Source organism: Arachis hypogaea, chromosome 20 (assembly GCF_003086295.3).
Source record: "Arachis hypogaea cultivar Tifrunner chromosome 20, arahy.Tifrunner.gnm2.J5K5, whole genome shotgun sequence".
NCBI lineage: Eukaryota > Viridiplantae > Streptophyta > Magnoliopsida > Fabales > Fabaceae > Arachis > Arachis hypogaea.
Window position 1 is genome coordinate 32,356,787 of NC_092055.1, and position 16,952 is coordinate 32,373,738.

Consider the following 16,952-nt stretch of genomic DNA (forward strand, 5'->3'; position numbering starts at 1 on the left):
TCTTGCCTTTTGGTTTAAAGAGCTTTTCGCTTTTTCTGCTTGCTTTTTCTTTTTCTTCCCCTTTTTTTTCGCTATTTTTTTTTCTGCAAGCTTTTGTATTCACTGCTTTTTCTTGCTTCAAGAATCATTTTTATGATTTTTCAGATTATCAAATAACATTTCTCCTTTTTCCTTATTCTTCAAGAGCTAACATATTTAACATTCATAAACATCAACTTCAAAAGACATATGCACTGTTCAAGCATTCATTCAGAAAATAAAAAGTATTGCCACCACATCAAAATAATTAAACTAGTTTCAAGGATGAATTCGAAACCATGTACTTCTTGTTCTTTTGTTTTTAAAACATTTTTTATTCAAGAGAGGTGATGGATTCATATTCATAACTTTAAGGCATAGACACTTAAATACTAATGGTCATGTAATAAGACACAAATATAAATAAGCATAAAGATCAAAAAATCGAAAAACAGGAAAATAAATAAACAAGGAGATTAAGGAATGAGTCCACCTTAGTGAGGGTGGCGTCTTCCTCTTCTTGAAGAACCAATGGTGCTCTTGAGCTCCTCTATGTCTCTTCCTTGCCTTTGTTGCTCCTCCCTCATGGCTCTTTGATCTTCTCTAATCTCATGGAGGATGATGGATTGCTCTTGGTGCTCCACCCTTAGTTGTCCCATGTTGGAACTTAATTCTCCTAGGGAAGTGTTGATTTGTTCCCAATAGTTTTGTGGAGGAAAGTGCATCCCTTGAGGCATTAGTAGTTATGGAAAAACAAAAAGCTATGCTTTTTACCACACCAAACTTAAAATGTTTGCTCGTCCCCGAGCAAAAAAAGAAAAAAAGAAGAAGAAAAAGAAGAAAATGGAGGAGATGGGGGAAGAAGATATATTCGGCCAAGGGAAAGAAGAGAGGGTTGTGTTGTGTGAAAATGAAGAAGGAATTAGGGGTTTATATAGGAGTGGGGGAGGGGTTTAGGGTTCGGCCATTAGGGTTGGGTTTGGGAGGGAAAATATTTTGAATTTGAAGGTAGGTGGGGGTTTTTGGGAAAGAAAGGATGGATGTGAGTGGTGAAGAGGTAATGGGGAAGAGTGATTGAGTTGATTGGTGAAGGGTATTTGGGGAAGAAAGTCATGAAAAGGTGTGAAGAGGAGAGAAGAAGGGTAGGTGGGGATCCTGTGGGTCCACAGATTCTGAGAGAATCCTGTGGGATCCATAGGTCTTGAGGTGTCAAGGTTTTTTCATCCCTGCACCTTTTAGACGTGCAAAATGCCCTATACATGCAATCCTGGCGTTTAACGCCAGTCTGCTGCCTGTTTTTGGCGTTAAACGCCACTTCCATGCTCTGTTCTGGCGTTTAACGCCAAGTAGATGCTTGTTTCTGGCGTTAAACGCCAGCTTGGTGCCTGTTTCTGGCGTTAAACGCCAGACAGATGCTTGTTTCTAGCGTTTAAACGCCAGACTGCTCTCCTCCAGGGTGTGCTGTTTCTTCTGCTATTTTTCATTTTGTTTTTTATTTTTCAGTAGTTTTTGTGACTTCACATGATCATCAACCTAAGGAAAACAGAAAATAACAATAGAAAATAAATAAATAACATTGGGTTGCCTCCCAACAAGCGCTTCTTTAATGTCAATAGCTTGACAGTGAGCTCTCATGGAGCCTCACAGGTGTTCAGAGCATTGTTGGAACCTCCCAACACCAAACTTAGAGTTTGACTGTGGGGGCTTTGGTTGACTCTGCAGTAAGAGAAGCTTTTCATGCTTCCTCTCCATGGTTACAGAAGGAGATCCTTGAGTTTTAAACACAAGGTTGTCCTTATTCAGTTGAAGGATCAATTCTCCTCTATCCACATCAATCACAGCTCTTGCTGTGGCTTGGAAGGGTCTTCCAAGGATGATGGATTCATCCTCATCCTTCCCAGTATCCAAGATTATGAAATCAGCAGGGATGTAAAGGCCTTCAATCTTTACTAGCACGTCCTCTACTTGTCCATAAGCCTGTTTTCTTGAGTTGTCTGCCATCTCTAATGAGATTCTGGCAGCTTGCACTTCCTCTGTCTTGCTTCAATCTTTACTAGCACGTCCTCTGTCTTGCTTCAACAATCAACCCTCAAGCTCTAGTGCACTTCCTTTTCAACCACATAATGATCTTTTCATCCCATCACCACCCTCCATGGAAGAATACCCACATCCATCAATCCAAAAGCAAGATGATCCCAATTATGCTATTGATATGGAACAGGAAAGAAGGAATCATCTTCGCGAATCCATACTTCATAAAGAGTTAGAGCAGGCCCTACGGGTAAGGGTAGGAGAGACCCTTGAAGATGAAAGAATAGTTGAAAGGAGATGTCATGGAAAGAAAAACATCGAGGATGAGTACAATTTTATACTTAAACAACTGGACAAAGCAGCAATTATTAAAAAGGAAGAAGTGGTTGCAGACTTAAGAGATGTTGTACCTCCATTGGAAAGTCCAGTCACAGAGCCTCCTTCCACGGTGTTTGATGTTGATGTTGAGAAGAGCGTACAACCTCCAAGGCAGATCATGGTTGAAGATTTTGTAGAGGTTGATCAAGAGGTAGAATATGTCAAAGAAGAGCACAAGGGAGTGGAGCTTGAAATTACCTTGCCAAAGTTGTTGGAAACCCCTCCCCCTAAGTTGCCATCATCCTTCACAACATTCAAGTGGGTAAAATTCATATCCCTTAGCTTTCTAATCCCACTTGAATATGGGCTACTGGAGACGGATAGTCAACTTAGAGCTCTTTGTGGCATTAAGAGTAAGAGGAAGATGGCCAGTGGTAAGAATTGTCCTGCAAGGTTCATCATGGTTGGAAGCTTTAAGTTTAAATGCAAAGGTTGGTGTAAAGCTCAATTGAATGGGTCTAGGAAGTTGTTTGGACGCTTCAGTGAGAATTCTAAAGCTGAACCACCCGGATGGAATCATGATAATCAACTTAAAGACGGGTGCAAAAGCAAGATTTGGGACCCCGAAATTCATCCCGGTAATCAACACTCTTGGGGCCTTGTCACTTGCTTTAACTTACTTGAAGGCTTTCTGCACCTAGTTTGGGACCCCGGAGGTTACTGGAGATACAAACATTAGTGGAGATTCCTGGATGAATACAAGCATAAGCCACCATAACAGGGAGCTCACCAAATGTCCAACTTAAGGACTCTAACTAAAAATGCTAGGTGGGAGACAACCCACCATGGTATAATCGTTCCTTTTTCATTTTTATTTAGTTTTATTTATTTTTGAGTTTCATTTTATTTTATTATATTGAACCTGGAGTTTTGCATCACATTCATATTAACAATGCATTCTGTATATTTTTTTTCAGACTTAAAAAAAAAAGGGATTTTCGCACGCAACGCGACAGCGTCGCCGACGCGTCCGCGTCGTATGTGCGTTTGGAAGAAATGAAGATGAACAGAGAGTCACGCGAAAGCGTGGCTGGAGGCGCGCTAATGGCACAAATTGATCCACGCGACCGCGTCGCTGACGCGGCCACGTCATTTGAAAAATAGCTTCCCCACGCGTCCGTGTCACCCACGCAAACGCGTGGCTCTGTGGAATCGACGTAAATGGGTGTATGGCAGAAAGTTGAGCTGGAGTTGGGCTGGACTCGTGCTGGAAGCCCAAGCCTCACCACGCAAACGCGTGCCCCACGCGTCCGCGTCATTTTTTAAAGATGGCCATTCACGCGATCGCATGCCCCACGCGATCGCGTCACCCAGATTTTTGGCAAAAGAGTTTCGAACAGAGAGTTGCACGACCGCGAGGCTGCACTCGCGCCAATCGCACAAAACAGGCTACGCGATCGCGTGACCTACGCGTCCGCGTCACCTGACCTTATCACGCACCACGCGACCGCGTCACAAGTGGCGCACAGAATATCCAGATCAGCCAATTTTCTTATTTTTTTCTTCTCTAATCCTTATTTTTCTTATCTTTTCTTATTTCTTTCTTCTTCCTTTCTTATCTTCTTTCCCTTCTCATTCTTCTTATTTTTCTTTTTATTTTATTTTAATTTATTTGCATACTTTCATTCATTGCATTATTTTCATTGATATTAGAAATTTATTTGGGTCATTATTTCTATATTTTACTTGTGAATTATTAGAGGAATTATTTGACAATTATATATATTTATTTTTAAAGGGTTACTTGCATGTTCAATTTATTATTTTCATTAGATTATTTACCATGCATGCTATGTATTTGTGAAAACGCCCGTATGGCATTGTGCACTGCTTTTCAGTATCTTTCATCCTACTACTCTGAATGCCTGCTTTTCACAAAACCCTTTTTCATATCATATTCATTCAATATAATTGTCATTACAAACATGTTGCTAGTTTGAAAGACTTGGTAATCTAACTTGGACATTGAATGCTTGATCTATGCTACTCATGCCTTTGCCTGCATGCCAATAAACACCTTGCATTCAATTGTTATCATATGCACTAGCTATTTTTCATTGATGACTTTTCACATGTACTCATGAGCGTGTGTTAATGTCATTCTTCTTTATTGTGCATTGATTACCACCTTTCCTGCTCTCTTCCTTGCTCTAACCCTTAGCTTTATAAGTCACTTTCTTTTTCCCTTTTCAGGATGACCACCAAGAAGGGTAAAGAGAAAGCTACTCCCAAACTACCGATAAGGAAAGGAACAAAAAGAGCCCCAGCTGAGGAACCACAACCCCCGTCCACCTGCAAATCTCAGCATGCACCGAGGACGGTGCAATCTTTAAGTGTGGGGAGGTCGATACCGATCTTCATGGGTTAGTACCTTTCTGTTTCAACACCAATGTTTAAATTTTCTTAGTTAAATTAGTTACTGCAATTGCATATTTGATTGCATATTTATTTGATTTTGTGCATTTAGTTACTACTTGGTTAAAGTAATAAAATTCTTTTAAGACCCTCTCTTTGAAAATTTTCACTAATTTAAATTGAAAAATTTTTTATGTTAAAACTTGTTTGAAGTTGTAATTGGAACATAGTTTAAAAAGTTAAGAACACACAACCTGTGAGATTTTGAGCTTATTTGCATGGTTAAATTATTTAACCATAAATATTTTATTCTTGTGTGTTTTCTTCTCTATGATTTTAATCTATATTTTGTTCCAATCTATATGTCCAATATTTAGTATATTTACATGTTTGCATATGATTGAGGCCATTGTTTGATTTTAGCTCACTTATCCCAAAATTAGCCTACCTTTTACATCACCCTTGTTAGCCCCCTTGAGCTTTTAAATCCCCTCTGTTTTATAACCACATTACTAGCCTTAAGCAGAAAAACAAAATAAGAATCCCAAGTTGAATCCTTGGTTAGCTTAAGATAGATATTGTGTAAAATTTAAGTGTGGAAAATTTTATGGGAACATGGGATGATATGAAAAAGTAGGGAATTAAATTGAATAAGTTATTTGAAAATTTGGGAAGCATGCTCATGTGAAATCAAAATAATTAAATTACCATGTGCATTGAAGAAAAATATATTAACTAATTAAATAAGGGGATACAAAAAAAAAAGAAGAAGAAAAGAAAAATGAAAAAAATACCCCAAATGCAAAATAAAAAAATCAATGCACATGGGACAAAATTCAAAAATAAGTTTGATACATGAGCATGTAATACAAAAGTGGAAAAAATTTTGGGTAGCTAGGTAAAGTAATTTTAAATTATATAAAGTATGTATATGTTAGATGAGATCTTAGACTAATTAAGGATTCACTTTGTTAGTTCACTTAGCCTTATATATATATACCCTCACCCTTACCTTAGCCCCATTACAACCTTGGAAAGACCTCATGATGTTTGCATATTAAATTTTTGTTGATTGGTTAGATGAAGAACAAGGTTTAGAAAGCATGACTAGAGAAGAGTAGAGTGAATAACCCTATACACTTGAGAGATTAGAGTGATATACACTTCCAGTGAGGGTTCAACGCTTAAATTCTATGTTCCCTGCTTTCATGAGCTGTCTTCTTACAAGTTCACTTGCTTTTTATTGTCTGATTTGAATTAGTAGAAATTGGTTTGTATTTGTCTTGGAGAACTTATTTACTCTTAACTAAGTAAGTAAAAGCATTTAGCATTTAGTTGCATTCATAGGTTGCATTTCATATCATTCCTCTTCATTTTTATAGCTTCTCTTAAGCTTAGCATGAGGACATGCTAGTGTTTAAGTGTGGGGAGGTTGATAAATCACTATTTTATGGTTTATCTTGTACTCAATTGAGTGGTTTTTATTAACTCTTTACCCACTTATTCATACTATTTGCATGGTTTTATATTTCCTTCCTAATTGTGTGTTTTGATTGAAAACATGCTTCTTTGATCTTATATTTGCTTATTATTAATCCTCTCTTATTACCATTAGATGCCTTGATATGTGTGTTAAGTGTTTTCAGATATTATAAGGCGGGAATGGCTTGGAGGGTGGAAAGGAAGCATGCAAAAGTGGAAGGAATACAAGAAGTTGGAGAAATTGCTAAGCTGTCTAGCCTGACCTCTTCGCACTCAAACAGCTATAACTTTAGCTACAGAGATCCAAATGACACAGTTTTAGTTGCGTTGGAAAGCTAACGTCCGGGGCTTCGATTTGATATATAATATGTTATAGTTTTTTTAACGCTAGGTGACGCGACCGCGTGATCCATGCGGCCGCGTCGCAGTGACGGAAATCAGCGTGTTTGAATTCTTCTCCAGCGATTTCTGGGCTGTTTCTAACCCAGTTTGCGGCCCAGAAAACACAGATTAGAGGCTATAAAGTGGGGGAATACATCCATTAATAAAGAGGCTCTCATAATTCACTTTTCATGTTTTAGATGTAGTTTTAGAAAGAGAGGTTCTCTCCTCTCTCTCTCTTAGGATTAGGATTTAGGACTTCTCTTAGTTTTAGGAGTGACTCTCGATCCCAAGTTCAATGTCCCTTTCTATTTACTTTTGCTTCTATTTTTATTGACTCTAATGCTTTTATTTGTATTTGATTTATGTTGCCCAATTGGCTTATGAACTTTTCCATGTTAGATTTTACTGCTTTGAATGTATTTTATTTGAGGTATTCCAGATATTTAGGATTTTAATTTAGCTTTCTACATTCTTGGCTTTGGTTAAGAAATTAGTAACTCAGGAGTTATCTTAACTCAACATAAGTGATAATTGTTATCTTTGCTAATTGAACTGAACTTCGATAATCCCAATCTTTCCTCAGGGATTACCTAGGATTTGAAGATCAAACTAATTAGTCACTTGACCTTCCCTTGCTCTAGTAAAGGTTAACTAAGTGGAATCAAGAGTCAATTTTCATTATTGTTGATAAGGATAACTGGGCTAGGACTTCCAATTTCTCATACCTTGCCAAAAGTTTATTTTACAGTTATTTATTTATTTTAATTGCAATTTAAATTAACTGCTCCCTATTCTCAAAACCCCAAATTTACAATCTCCATAACCAATAATAAGAACATACTTCCCTGCAATTCCTTGAGAAGACGACCCGAGGTTTACATACTCGGTTATCAATTTTAAAGGGGTTTGTTACTTGTGACAACCAAAACGTTTGTACGAAGGGATTTCTGTCGTTTTAGAGACTATATCTACAACGCGACTGTTTTTATGAACTTCTTTACTGGCAAAAATCCCAACGTCAGGCACGCCTCCATCCACGCTCTTGCATGACTCTCTGTTCACTTTTCTTTTCTCCTAATGCACTTGTGACGCGGACGCGTCAGCGACGTTACCGCGTCGCGTGCGTGCTTCCTTTTTTTTAATGCAAAATGCAGATTGCAATGCTAATATAAATGCTATGCATGATTCCAGGTTCAATCAAAACTCAAAAACAGACTAAAATTAAAACTGAAAAAGGAACGATCATACCATAGTGGGTTGTCTCCCACCTAGTACTTTTAGTTAAAGTCCATAAGTTGGACATTTGATGAGCTCCCTGTTATGGTGGCTTGTGCTTGAACTCATCCAGGAATCTCAACCAATGTTTGTAATTCCAGTAGCCTCTAGGATCCCAAACAAGGCACGTAAAGCCCTTGAGCAGTTTTAAACAGGTTCTCAGGCTTCCAGTGTGCTGAATGTCAGAACAGACTCCAGGATCCCAAACTTTGCTTTTACACCCGTCTTTGTGTTGATCATCATGATTCCATCCGGGTAGCAAGCAATCTGAATTCCTACTAAAGCGGCCAAACAACTTCCTAGACCTATTCAGTTGAGCCTTACACCAACCCTTGTACTTTAATTCGGAGCAGGCAACCATATTGAACCTTGCTTGACAACTCCAACCACTAACCATCTTCCTCTTACTCTTAATGCCACAAAGAGCTCTAAGTTGACCATCCGTCTCCAGTAGCCCATATTCAAGCAGAATTAGAAAGCTAAGGGATATGAATTTTACCCACTTGAATGTTGTGAAGGATGATGGCAACTTAGGGGGAGGCATTGTTAACGAATTTGCAAGCTCCACTCCCTTGTGCTCTTCTCTGACAACTTCTACCTCTTTGCAAGTTTCTTCAATATCAACCTCTTTCTCTTGGTAGCTTTCTTCCAATTCAATCTCTTCTTCATTGCTCACCAAGGGCATGGGAGGCTGTGCTTCTTCTTCTTTAATCTCCATATCTTGACCAACTTCTTCCAAGTCCTTAACCATGACATGCCTTGGAGGTTGTACACCCTCTTTAACATCAAATTCAAACTCCTTAGAAGGGGGCTCTATTACTTGAAGTTCAAATGGAGGTTCTGTATCTCCTAAATCTTCAACCAATTCTTCTTCTTTGATAATTTTGGCTTTCTCCACTTGTTCTAGTACAAAGTCATGTTCCTTACTATTCACTGGAGTTTCTAGTATCTCCTTCATGCTACGTTCTTCATTAGATTTCCCACATGAAGCCATGGGGGTTCCCTGAATGTTCGAACGTTTGGAAGGTAATTGATTTATTGCTTGGTCCAGTTGGCGAAGGGTTGCATTAAGTCTTTCCATTGCTTCCTTAAAACGCTCCGTTGATTCTTGAGGTGATGGATATGGACATGGTACATAGGAAAGTGGTGGTTCTTGGGAGTAATCGGATTAAAATTGGGGTGGTTCTAGATATGGTTCATATGGCTCATAAGGTGGTTGGTCTGGTGGATAAGGGTCAGGGTCATATGAGGGTGTTTGGTGGTAAGGGGATTGTGAGTATGGTGGTTCGAAGCTATGTTGAGAGGATGGTCTATGAGCATAGGGTGGGGCTTGTTGGTAATTACAAGGAGGTCCACCCTATCTATCAGCTTGGTATGCATTGTAGAATGGTCTTTGTCCATGGTATCCTGGAAGGTGTTGTTGCCTAAAGGGTTTATCAGATCCTCTTGGCTCCATCCATCTTTGATTGCTTAGACCTTGATGCATATTCCTATTATAGCTTCCATTCCTTTCAACAAAATTAGAACCAAACTCAAAGCGAGAGGGATGAGAACTCATAGTAGCTAATAAAAATTAAAAACGAAAATAAAAACAAATTCAAATTAAAAGGTTATTGGAATTTAAATTTTGAATTTGAAAATTAAATTTTTGAAATTTGAAACTTTAAATTTTGAATTTTAAATTTTTGAAATTTGAAATTTGAAATTTAAATATTGAATTTTGAAATTTGATTTTTGAAATAAGATAAGATAAGATTTTGAAAAAAATATGATTTTAATTTGAATTTTGAAATTTAAATTTTGAAATTTTTTTAATTTTGAAAATTGAAATTTGAAATTTTGAAAATTGAGTTTAAAATTTTGAATTTTTTGAATTTAATGAGGAAAGAGAAAAACAATAAAATGACACCAACTAAAAATTTTTAGATCAAAACGAAGAAAACAACTAAGAACAACTTGAAGGTCAAGATGAACACGAAGAACAACTTGAAGATCAAGATGAACACCAAGAACAAATTTTTGAAAAATTTTTAATAACTAAATAAAAACCAATAACCTCTTAATTTACGAAAAAAGTAAAAATAAAAACAAATAAACAAGCAAAAAGCGAATATTTACAATAACCAATAATAAGGCATACGTTTGCAATTCCCCGGCAACGGCGCCATTTTGAAGAACTGAAGATTGATGGTTTAGAAGTTATAGTAAACTCTCGTTGCAAGTATAGTTACTAAACCAAGCAATCAACCTTTCTTACAAACGTTTTGGTTGTCACAAGTAACAAACCCCTTTAAAATTGATAACCGAGTATTTAAACCTCGGGTCGTCTTCTCAAGGAATTGCAGGGAGGTGTTCTTATTATTGGTTATGAGTCTTGTAAATTGGGGGTTTTGAAAGTAAGGAAGAAGTATGTTAAATGATAAGAAAAATAAAATAGTAATAATAAAATAAACTCTTGGCAAGGTATAAGAACTGAAAGTCCTATCCTTATCAATTGTGATGAGAATTGGGTTTTAATCCCACTTTGTTAACCTCTAACTATGAAGGTAAATCAAGTGGACTAATTAGCTTGATCCTCAGGTCCTAGCCAATTCCTATGGAAAGACTAGAGTTATTGGAGCAACTTCCAATTTCAACCACTGCTTTATTTGACAGCTCAAGTGTTACCAATTACTTAACCCAAGCAAAAAGGGAGAAAATATCTAAATTAAATCAAAAACATCAATATTAATAAAGCAAAGCAATCTTAAATCTGAAATACCTCAAATAATATTAATTAAGAAAATCATAACATGAATGTAGCATAAGTCAAATTAAAAAGATAAATATCAATTAAAGTAATAAAATAAAAGTTGAAAAATAAATTAAAGGAACATTAAACCTGTGATAAAGAAGAAATAATCCTAAATCCTAAAAATAAATCCTAAGAGAAAGGAGAGAACCTCTCTCTCTAAAAACTACATCTAAAACTAAAAATTATGAATTATGAGCTTATTATGAATGGATACATTCTCCCACTTTATAGCCTCTAATCTGTGTGTTCTGGACTGAAAGCTGGGTCAAAAACAGCCAAGAAATCGCTCGTTGCGAATTCAAACACGCTGATTTTTTGTCACTGCGACGCGTCCGCGTGGAGTACGCATTCGCGTCGCTTATCTTTAGGGCAACTATGGCATATTATATATTAAATCGAAGCCCCGAACATTAGCTTTTCAACGCAACTGGAACCGCGTCATTTGGACCTCTGTAGCTCAAGTTATGGCTGTTTTAGTGCAGAAAGGTCAGGCTGGACAGCTTAGCAATTTCTCCAACTTCTTGTATTCCTTCCACTTTTGCATGCTTCCTTTCCATCCTCTGAGCCATTCCTACCCTGTAATCTCTGAAATCACTTAACACACATATCAAGGCATTGATAAACCCATATTTTATGATATATTTTGTGCTTAGTTTGAGTGATTTATTCAATCCTTCACCCACTTATTCATATTAATTGCATGGTTTTACTTTTCCTTCCTTATTATGTGATGTATGTGAAAAACATGTTTCCTATGCTTTAAAATTAATTATTTTAATTACCTTTATTTCCATTCGATGCCGTGATTAGTGTGTTGAATAGTTTCAGATCTTCTAAGGCAGGAGTGACTCAAAGGATGGAAAGAAAACATACAAAAATGGAAGGAAAGCACAAAACAGAGTTTTTGGAGAAATTGGCATCCACGCAATCGCATGGATGACGCGGCCGCATGCCAAGCGCGAAGAAGCAGCGACGCGGCCGCATGACTGACGCGACCGCATGCCTCGAGCGAAACACATATGATGCGGTCGCATGACTGACGCGACCGCGTGACAAGGAAAACTCCGAATGACGCGACCGCGTGACCCACGCAGATGCGTGATAGAGGCCACGCACCAGAAATTGCAGAAAAGGCTCCCAGCGAATTCTGAAGCCCTTTTTGGCCCAAATGCAAGTCCAGAAGGCATAGACCAGAGGTTATGAAGTGGGGGAATGCATCCATTCATGGGAAAACTCCACTTTAGTTAGTTTTCATGATTTAGATTTAGTTTAGAGAGAGGTTCTCTCCTCTCTCTTCTCTCTTAGGATTAGGATTTAGGATTTCTCTTAGTTTTAGGAGTGACTCTCGATTCCAGGTTCAATGTTCCTTTACTATAAGCTTCCCTTTCACTTTTTATTCATTCCATTACTTTAGTTGGTTATTTGATGTTGCAATTTAATTTATGAATTCTTCCATGTTACAGATTATTATTTTGAATTAATGTTAATTGAGGTATTTCAGTTTAATATTGCTTTCTTTTATTTACATTATTGTTATTCCCATCTGAAGACATTTTTATTCCAGTAGATTTACTTTTTCTCCTTTTGGTCTTGGTTAAGAAATCAGTAACTCAGGAGTTATCAAACTCAAACATGAATGATAATTGTTATCTTTGTTAATTAAACTGAACTTCAATAATCCCAATCTTTTCTTAGGAAATAAATAGGACCCGAAGATCAAACCAATTAATCCCTTGACCTTCCTTTATCTTAGTAAAGGTTAACAAAGTGGAATTAAGATTCAATTCTCATCATCATTGATAAGGATAACTAGGATAGGACCTACAATTTCTCATACCTTGTCAAGAGTTTATTTACAGTCATTTATTTATTTTACTTGCCATTTAAATTGCTTGTTCTTAATTTACTTTAATTGCTAATTAAACTATCCACTCCTCATTCTCAAAACCCCAATTTACGATCTCCATAACCAATAATAAGAACATACTTCCCTGCAGTTTCTTGAGAAGACGACCCGAGGTTTGAATACTTCGATTATCAATTTATTTAGGGGTTTGTTACTTGTGACAACCAAAACGTTTGTATGAAAGGACTTTTGTTGGTTTAGAAGCTATATTTGCAACGAGGATTTATCTGGAAATTTCTAGACCACGCAAAAGCTCTCTCATCAGGCATCTAATGGTAATAAGAGAGGATTAAACATAGGAAACTTAAGGCCAAAGAAGCATGTTTTCAATCAAAGCACATAATTAGGAAGGCAAATGTAAAACCATGCAAATAGTATGAATAAGTGGGTAAAGAGTTGATAAAAACCACTCAATTGAGCACAAGATAAACCATGAAATAGTGGTTTATTAAATGAACTGGAAGAAAGCTACCAAGAGGAAGAGGTTGATATTGAAGAAACTTGCAAAGAGGTGGAAGTTGTCAGAGAAGAGCACAAGGAAGTGGAGCTTGCAAATTCGTTAGAAATACCTCCACCTAAGTCACCATCATCCTTCACAACATTCAAGTGGGTAAAATTCATATCCCTTAGCTTTCTAATTCCACTTGAATATGGGCTACTGGAGACGGATGGTCAACTTAGAGCTCTTTGTGGCATTAAGAGTAAGAGGAAGATGGTCAGTGGTTGGAGTTGTCAAGCAAGGTTCAATATGGTTGCATACTCAAAGTCTAAATGCAAAGGTTGGTGTAAAGCTCAACTGAATGGGTCTAGGAAGTTGGTTGGCCGATTTAGTGAGAATTCAAATTGCTTGCCACCCGGATGGAATCATGATGATCAACAAGAAGACGGGTGCAAAAGCAAGGTTTGAGATCCTGGAATCTGTTCTGACATTCAACACACCAGGAGCCTAAGAATCTGTTTGAAGCTGCTTAAAGGCTTTACGTGCCTAGTTTGGGATCCCAGAGGTCATTGGAATTACAAAAATTGGTGGAAATTCCTAGATGAGTTCAAGCGCAAGCCACCATAACAGGAAGCTCATCAAATGTCCAACTTAAGGACTTTAACTAAAAGTGCTAGGTGGGAGACAACCCACCATGGTATGATCGTTCCTTTTTCATTTTTATTTAGTTTTATTTTTTTCGTATTTTATTTTATTTTATTGTATTGAACCTGGAATTTTGCATAACATTCATATTAGCACTGCATTCTGCATTTTACATAAAAAAAAACACGCATGTGACGCGACAGCGTCGCTGACGCGTCCGCGTCACAAGTGCATTAGGAGAAAAGAAAAGTGAACAGAGAGTCACGCGAGAGCGTGGCTAGAGGCGTGCCTTTGGCACAAATTGATCCATGCGACCGCATCGCCGATGCGGCCGCATCATTTGAAAAATAGCTTCCCCAAGCGTCCGCGTCACCCACGCGACCGCGTGGCCCTGTAAATCGACGTAAAAGGGTGTCTGGCCGAAAGTTGAGCTGGAACGTGGCTAGACTCGTGCTAGAAGCACAAGCCCTCTCACGCAACCGCGTGCCCCACGCGTTCGCGTCATTTTTAAAAGAAAGGCCAATCATGCGATCGCGTCAATCACGCGATCGCGTCACCCAGATTTTTGGCAAAATGCATTTAAAACAGAGAGTTGCGCGACCGCGCGGCTGCCCTCGCGCTAATGGCACAACTCACTCCACGCGATCACATGACCTACGCGTCCGCGTCACCTGATAATTATTGCACACCACGCGACCGCGTCACTCACGCGTCCGCGTCGCCTACACCGCACAACTTATCCAAATCAACGCCAATTATCTTATCTTTTCTTTTCTAATCCTAATTTCTTCTATCTTTTCTTCTTTCTTCTTTCTTTCTTACTTACTTCTTCTTCATCTCTTTAATTTAATTTATTTGCATACTTTCATTCATTGCATTTTAATCTTGTGCATATTTTTATTTTCTTTTCTAAATTTATTATTTTGACTGTTTTCACTTTTTCTCGTGCAGCACCGGGCAGACTTAAACCGGTTCAAACGGTTCGACTGCTGGTTCGTGATCTTTCACGGTTTTTCACAGAAAACACATTTTCTGACTCAGAAAGACCTATTGAGTCCAAAAATCATATTTAAATCCTCTGATTCTTGTTCTAACTTTTTAGATTCTATTTTGGGGCAATTAATTACTTAATTAAATAGTTAATTAAGCTCGGGTCTTACACAAGCAAGTATATAGAAAATCAAGCAACTTATTCTTACAGCAACGGTGAGAAGGAGCTGTCGGTGGCGACAACGAGCTCGGCGATGTGAATGAGCAGTTGGCAAAGCAGTGTAGCGGACCAGTGAGATCTGAGATATGAAATTTGAGAAGAAGATATGAGAAAAAGATCTGAGACCAGTTGGCGACAACGAGGCTGTGGCGTTCTGAGATCTTAGATGCGAAAGAAGATCTGAGAAGAAGACTATGGGGAAACAACTTCGAGATCTGAGATCTAAGGTGAGTGCAGCTTATCTTCGATTCCATTGAAGAGGAAGCAACGATGGAGGGTGAAAATGACGGTAGCTATTGAGAGAGGATCGGATCCGGAGGAAATGAGGGAGATCAGAGATAGAAGGGATGAGAGCGAGCCGTCTGTTTCAATAAGCCAGGGTTATTGTAATTTTTCATTTTATATATGTGTAATAACGGTGGTTCAAAACCACCCTAATCACCAGAACCGCCACCAAATACAAAGCCAATTATGGTAGCAATAAAAAATACCATAATATCCGGACACTACGGCAGTTCTTTAAAACTGCCGTAATATCAATGCCATTTTAAACCTTTTTTTTGTAGTGAGCAAAGAGAACTTGAGGATATAATCATTATGATCAATTGTAGCAAAATATAACACTAGCAACAAACAATTACAATAACTTCAGCACAACAAACCCTAAATAACAACAAAGAAATTGTAAGAGAAAATATACAGTAGAAGAACAATCAAATACTCACTACTAGTGTTCAATATTATGGTTGAAAGAGAAGAAATGGTTACCAAAAAGAGGGGATTAGGGTTTGCACTCACAAAAGAGGGAAAAAGAAAGGACAGCGTGGGGATAAAGATGGCGAACTCGAACAGCAATAGTGAACGAAGAATTCGAATCATGACAGTGATGTACGGAGAACGGTGAACTCAAACCGCGATGGTAATGGACAGCGAACGGCATACTCGAACTGCGATAAGGGAACAGTGAACAACGAACTTGAACCACGACAGTGAATGGCAAACTCGAACCACGATGCGAGAACAGTGAACGGTTGACTCGAACCACGACGGTGAGCGAAAAGCGGCAAACTCAAACCACAACGGTGAACTTGAACGACAAACTCGAATCGCAACTGTAAACTTGAATGGCGAGTGGTTGTTACTTTCTCATCTCTTCTTCTCTCATCTCCATGACTGTAGCATGAACAGATTTTTGTAAAAACAGAGTAAAAGAGAAAGGGTGAGACTATAAGAGAGATGCTACAGTGATGGTTAAAAAATTATAAGTATAAATGTCACTATATTAATGAATAGAGACCCTTAAAATAAGGGTCACAGATCAAGTGTAACTATACGTTGAATTTGGTGTTGTGATAATAGTCCCTAAGTTCACAAAAATTTCACCATAACAATCCTTCACATATAATATCGTGTATTGAAATTAGTCCTTGTATCATACTATCACTAACCTATACCAATTAGATTACAAGTATGGAAGACATATACCCTACTATCACGTAAGCATTTTCGGAAAAGAAGTGAAGTTAGAGGAGTACCTTTTGTATATAAAAAATAAAGCTCCATCCATGGGTCATGTAGTCACCAAAATCTTGGTATAGCAACTCTAGGAACCACATCCAGTTCTCCTTGTTCTCCGCATCCACAATTTCCCATGCAATGATACATATGTGATGGTTAGCATATTGTTCAACAGCTGATATGATTTGCCCACCAAAAATAATCTTTAAGAAAGCAATGTCAAATCCAATTAGTGGATGACACTTAGCCTTAAAACCAATCTTGTACCCATTTAAACAGACGTACATTTTTTCAAAAATTACATCACCACTAAGCAAAGGGTTTGTGTGTAAAAACCTGAGAAAATTAAATTAAGTAAATTAATTAATTAAAGCTACGTTAATTGGGATTAAGACATTCGAAATATGTAAAAATATTAGAAGTTATAATTTAGAAATATAACGGTAAAATTTGGATTAAGAAAATTAAATTGAGCGCAAAAATATAATTATTTTGGGAAAAACACATACTGGCATTA

The 16,952-nt window shown here is 37.7% G+C and overlaps 1 protein-coding gene across 1 annotated transcript in view; it reads right to left on the bottom strand.

Annotated features, from left to right (window-relative positions):
- LOC140183026 (uncharacterized) overlaps positions 1–16,722 on the bottom strand; it is an 82,693-nt gene extending 65,971 nt beyond the window's left edge. The window contains exons 1-2 of the mRNA XM_072231026.1: positions 16,529–16,722; positions 15,800–16,090 (exon numbers count right to left, since the gene is read on the bottom strand). Coding sequence (XP_072087127.1) covers positions 15,800–16,090; positions 16,529–16,722 — 485 coding nt within the window. The remainder of the gene's footprint in view (positions 1–15,799; positions 16,091–16,528) is intronic.
- Between the last annotated feature and the right edge of the window lie 230 nt (positions 16,723–16,952).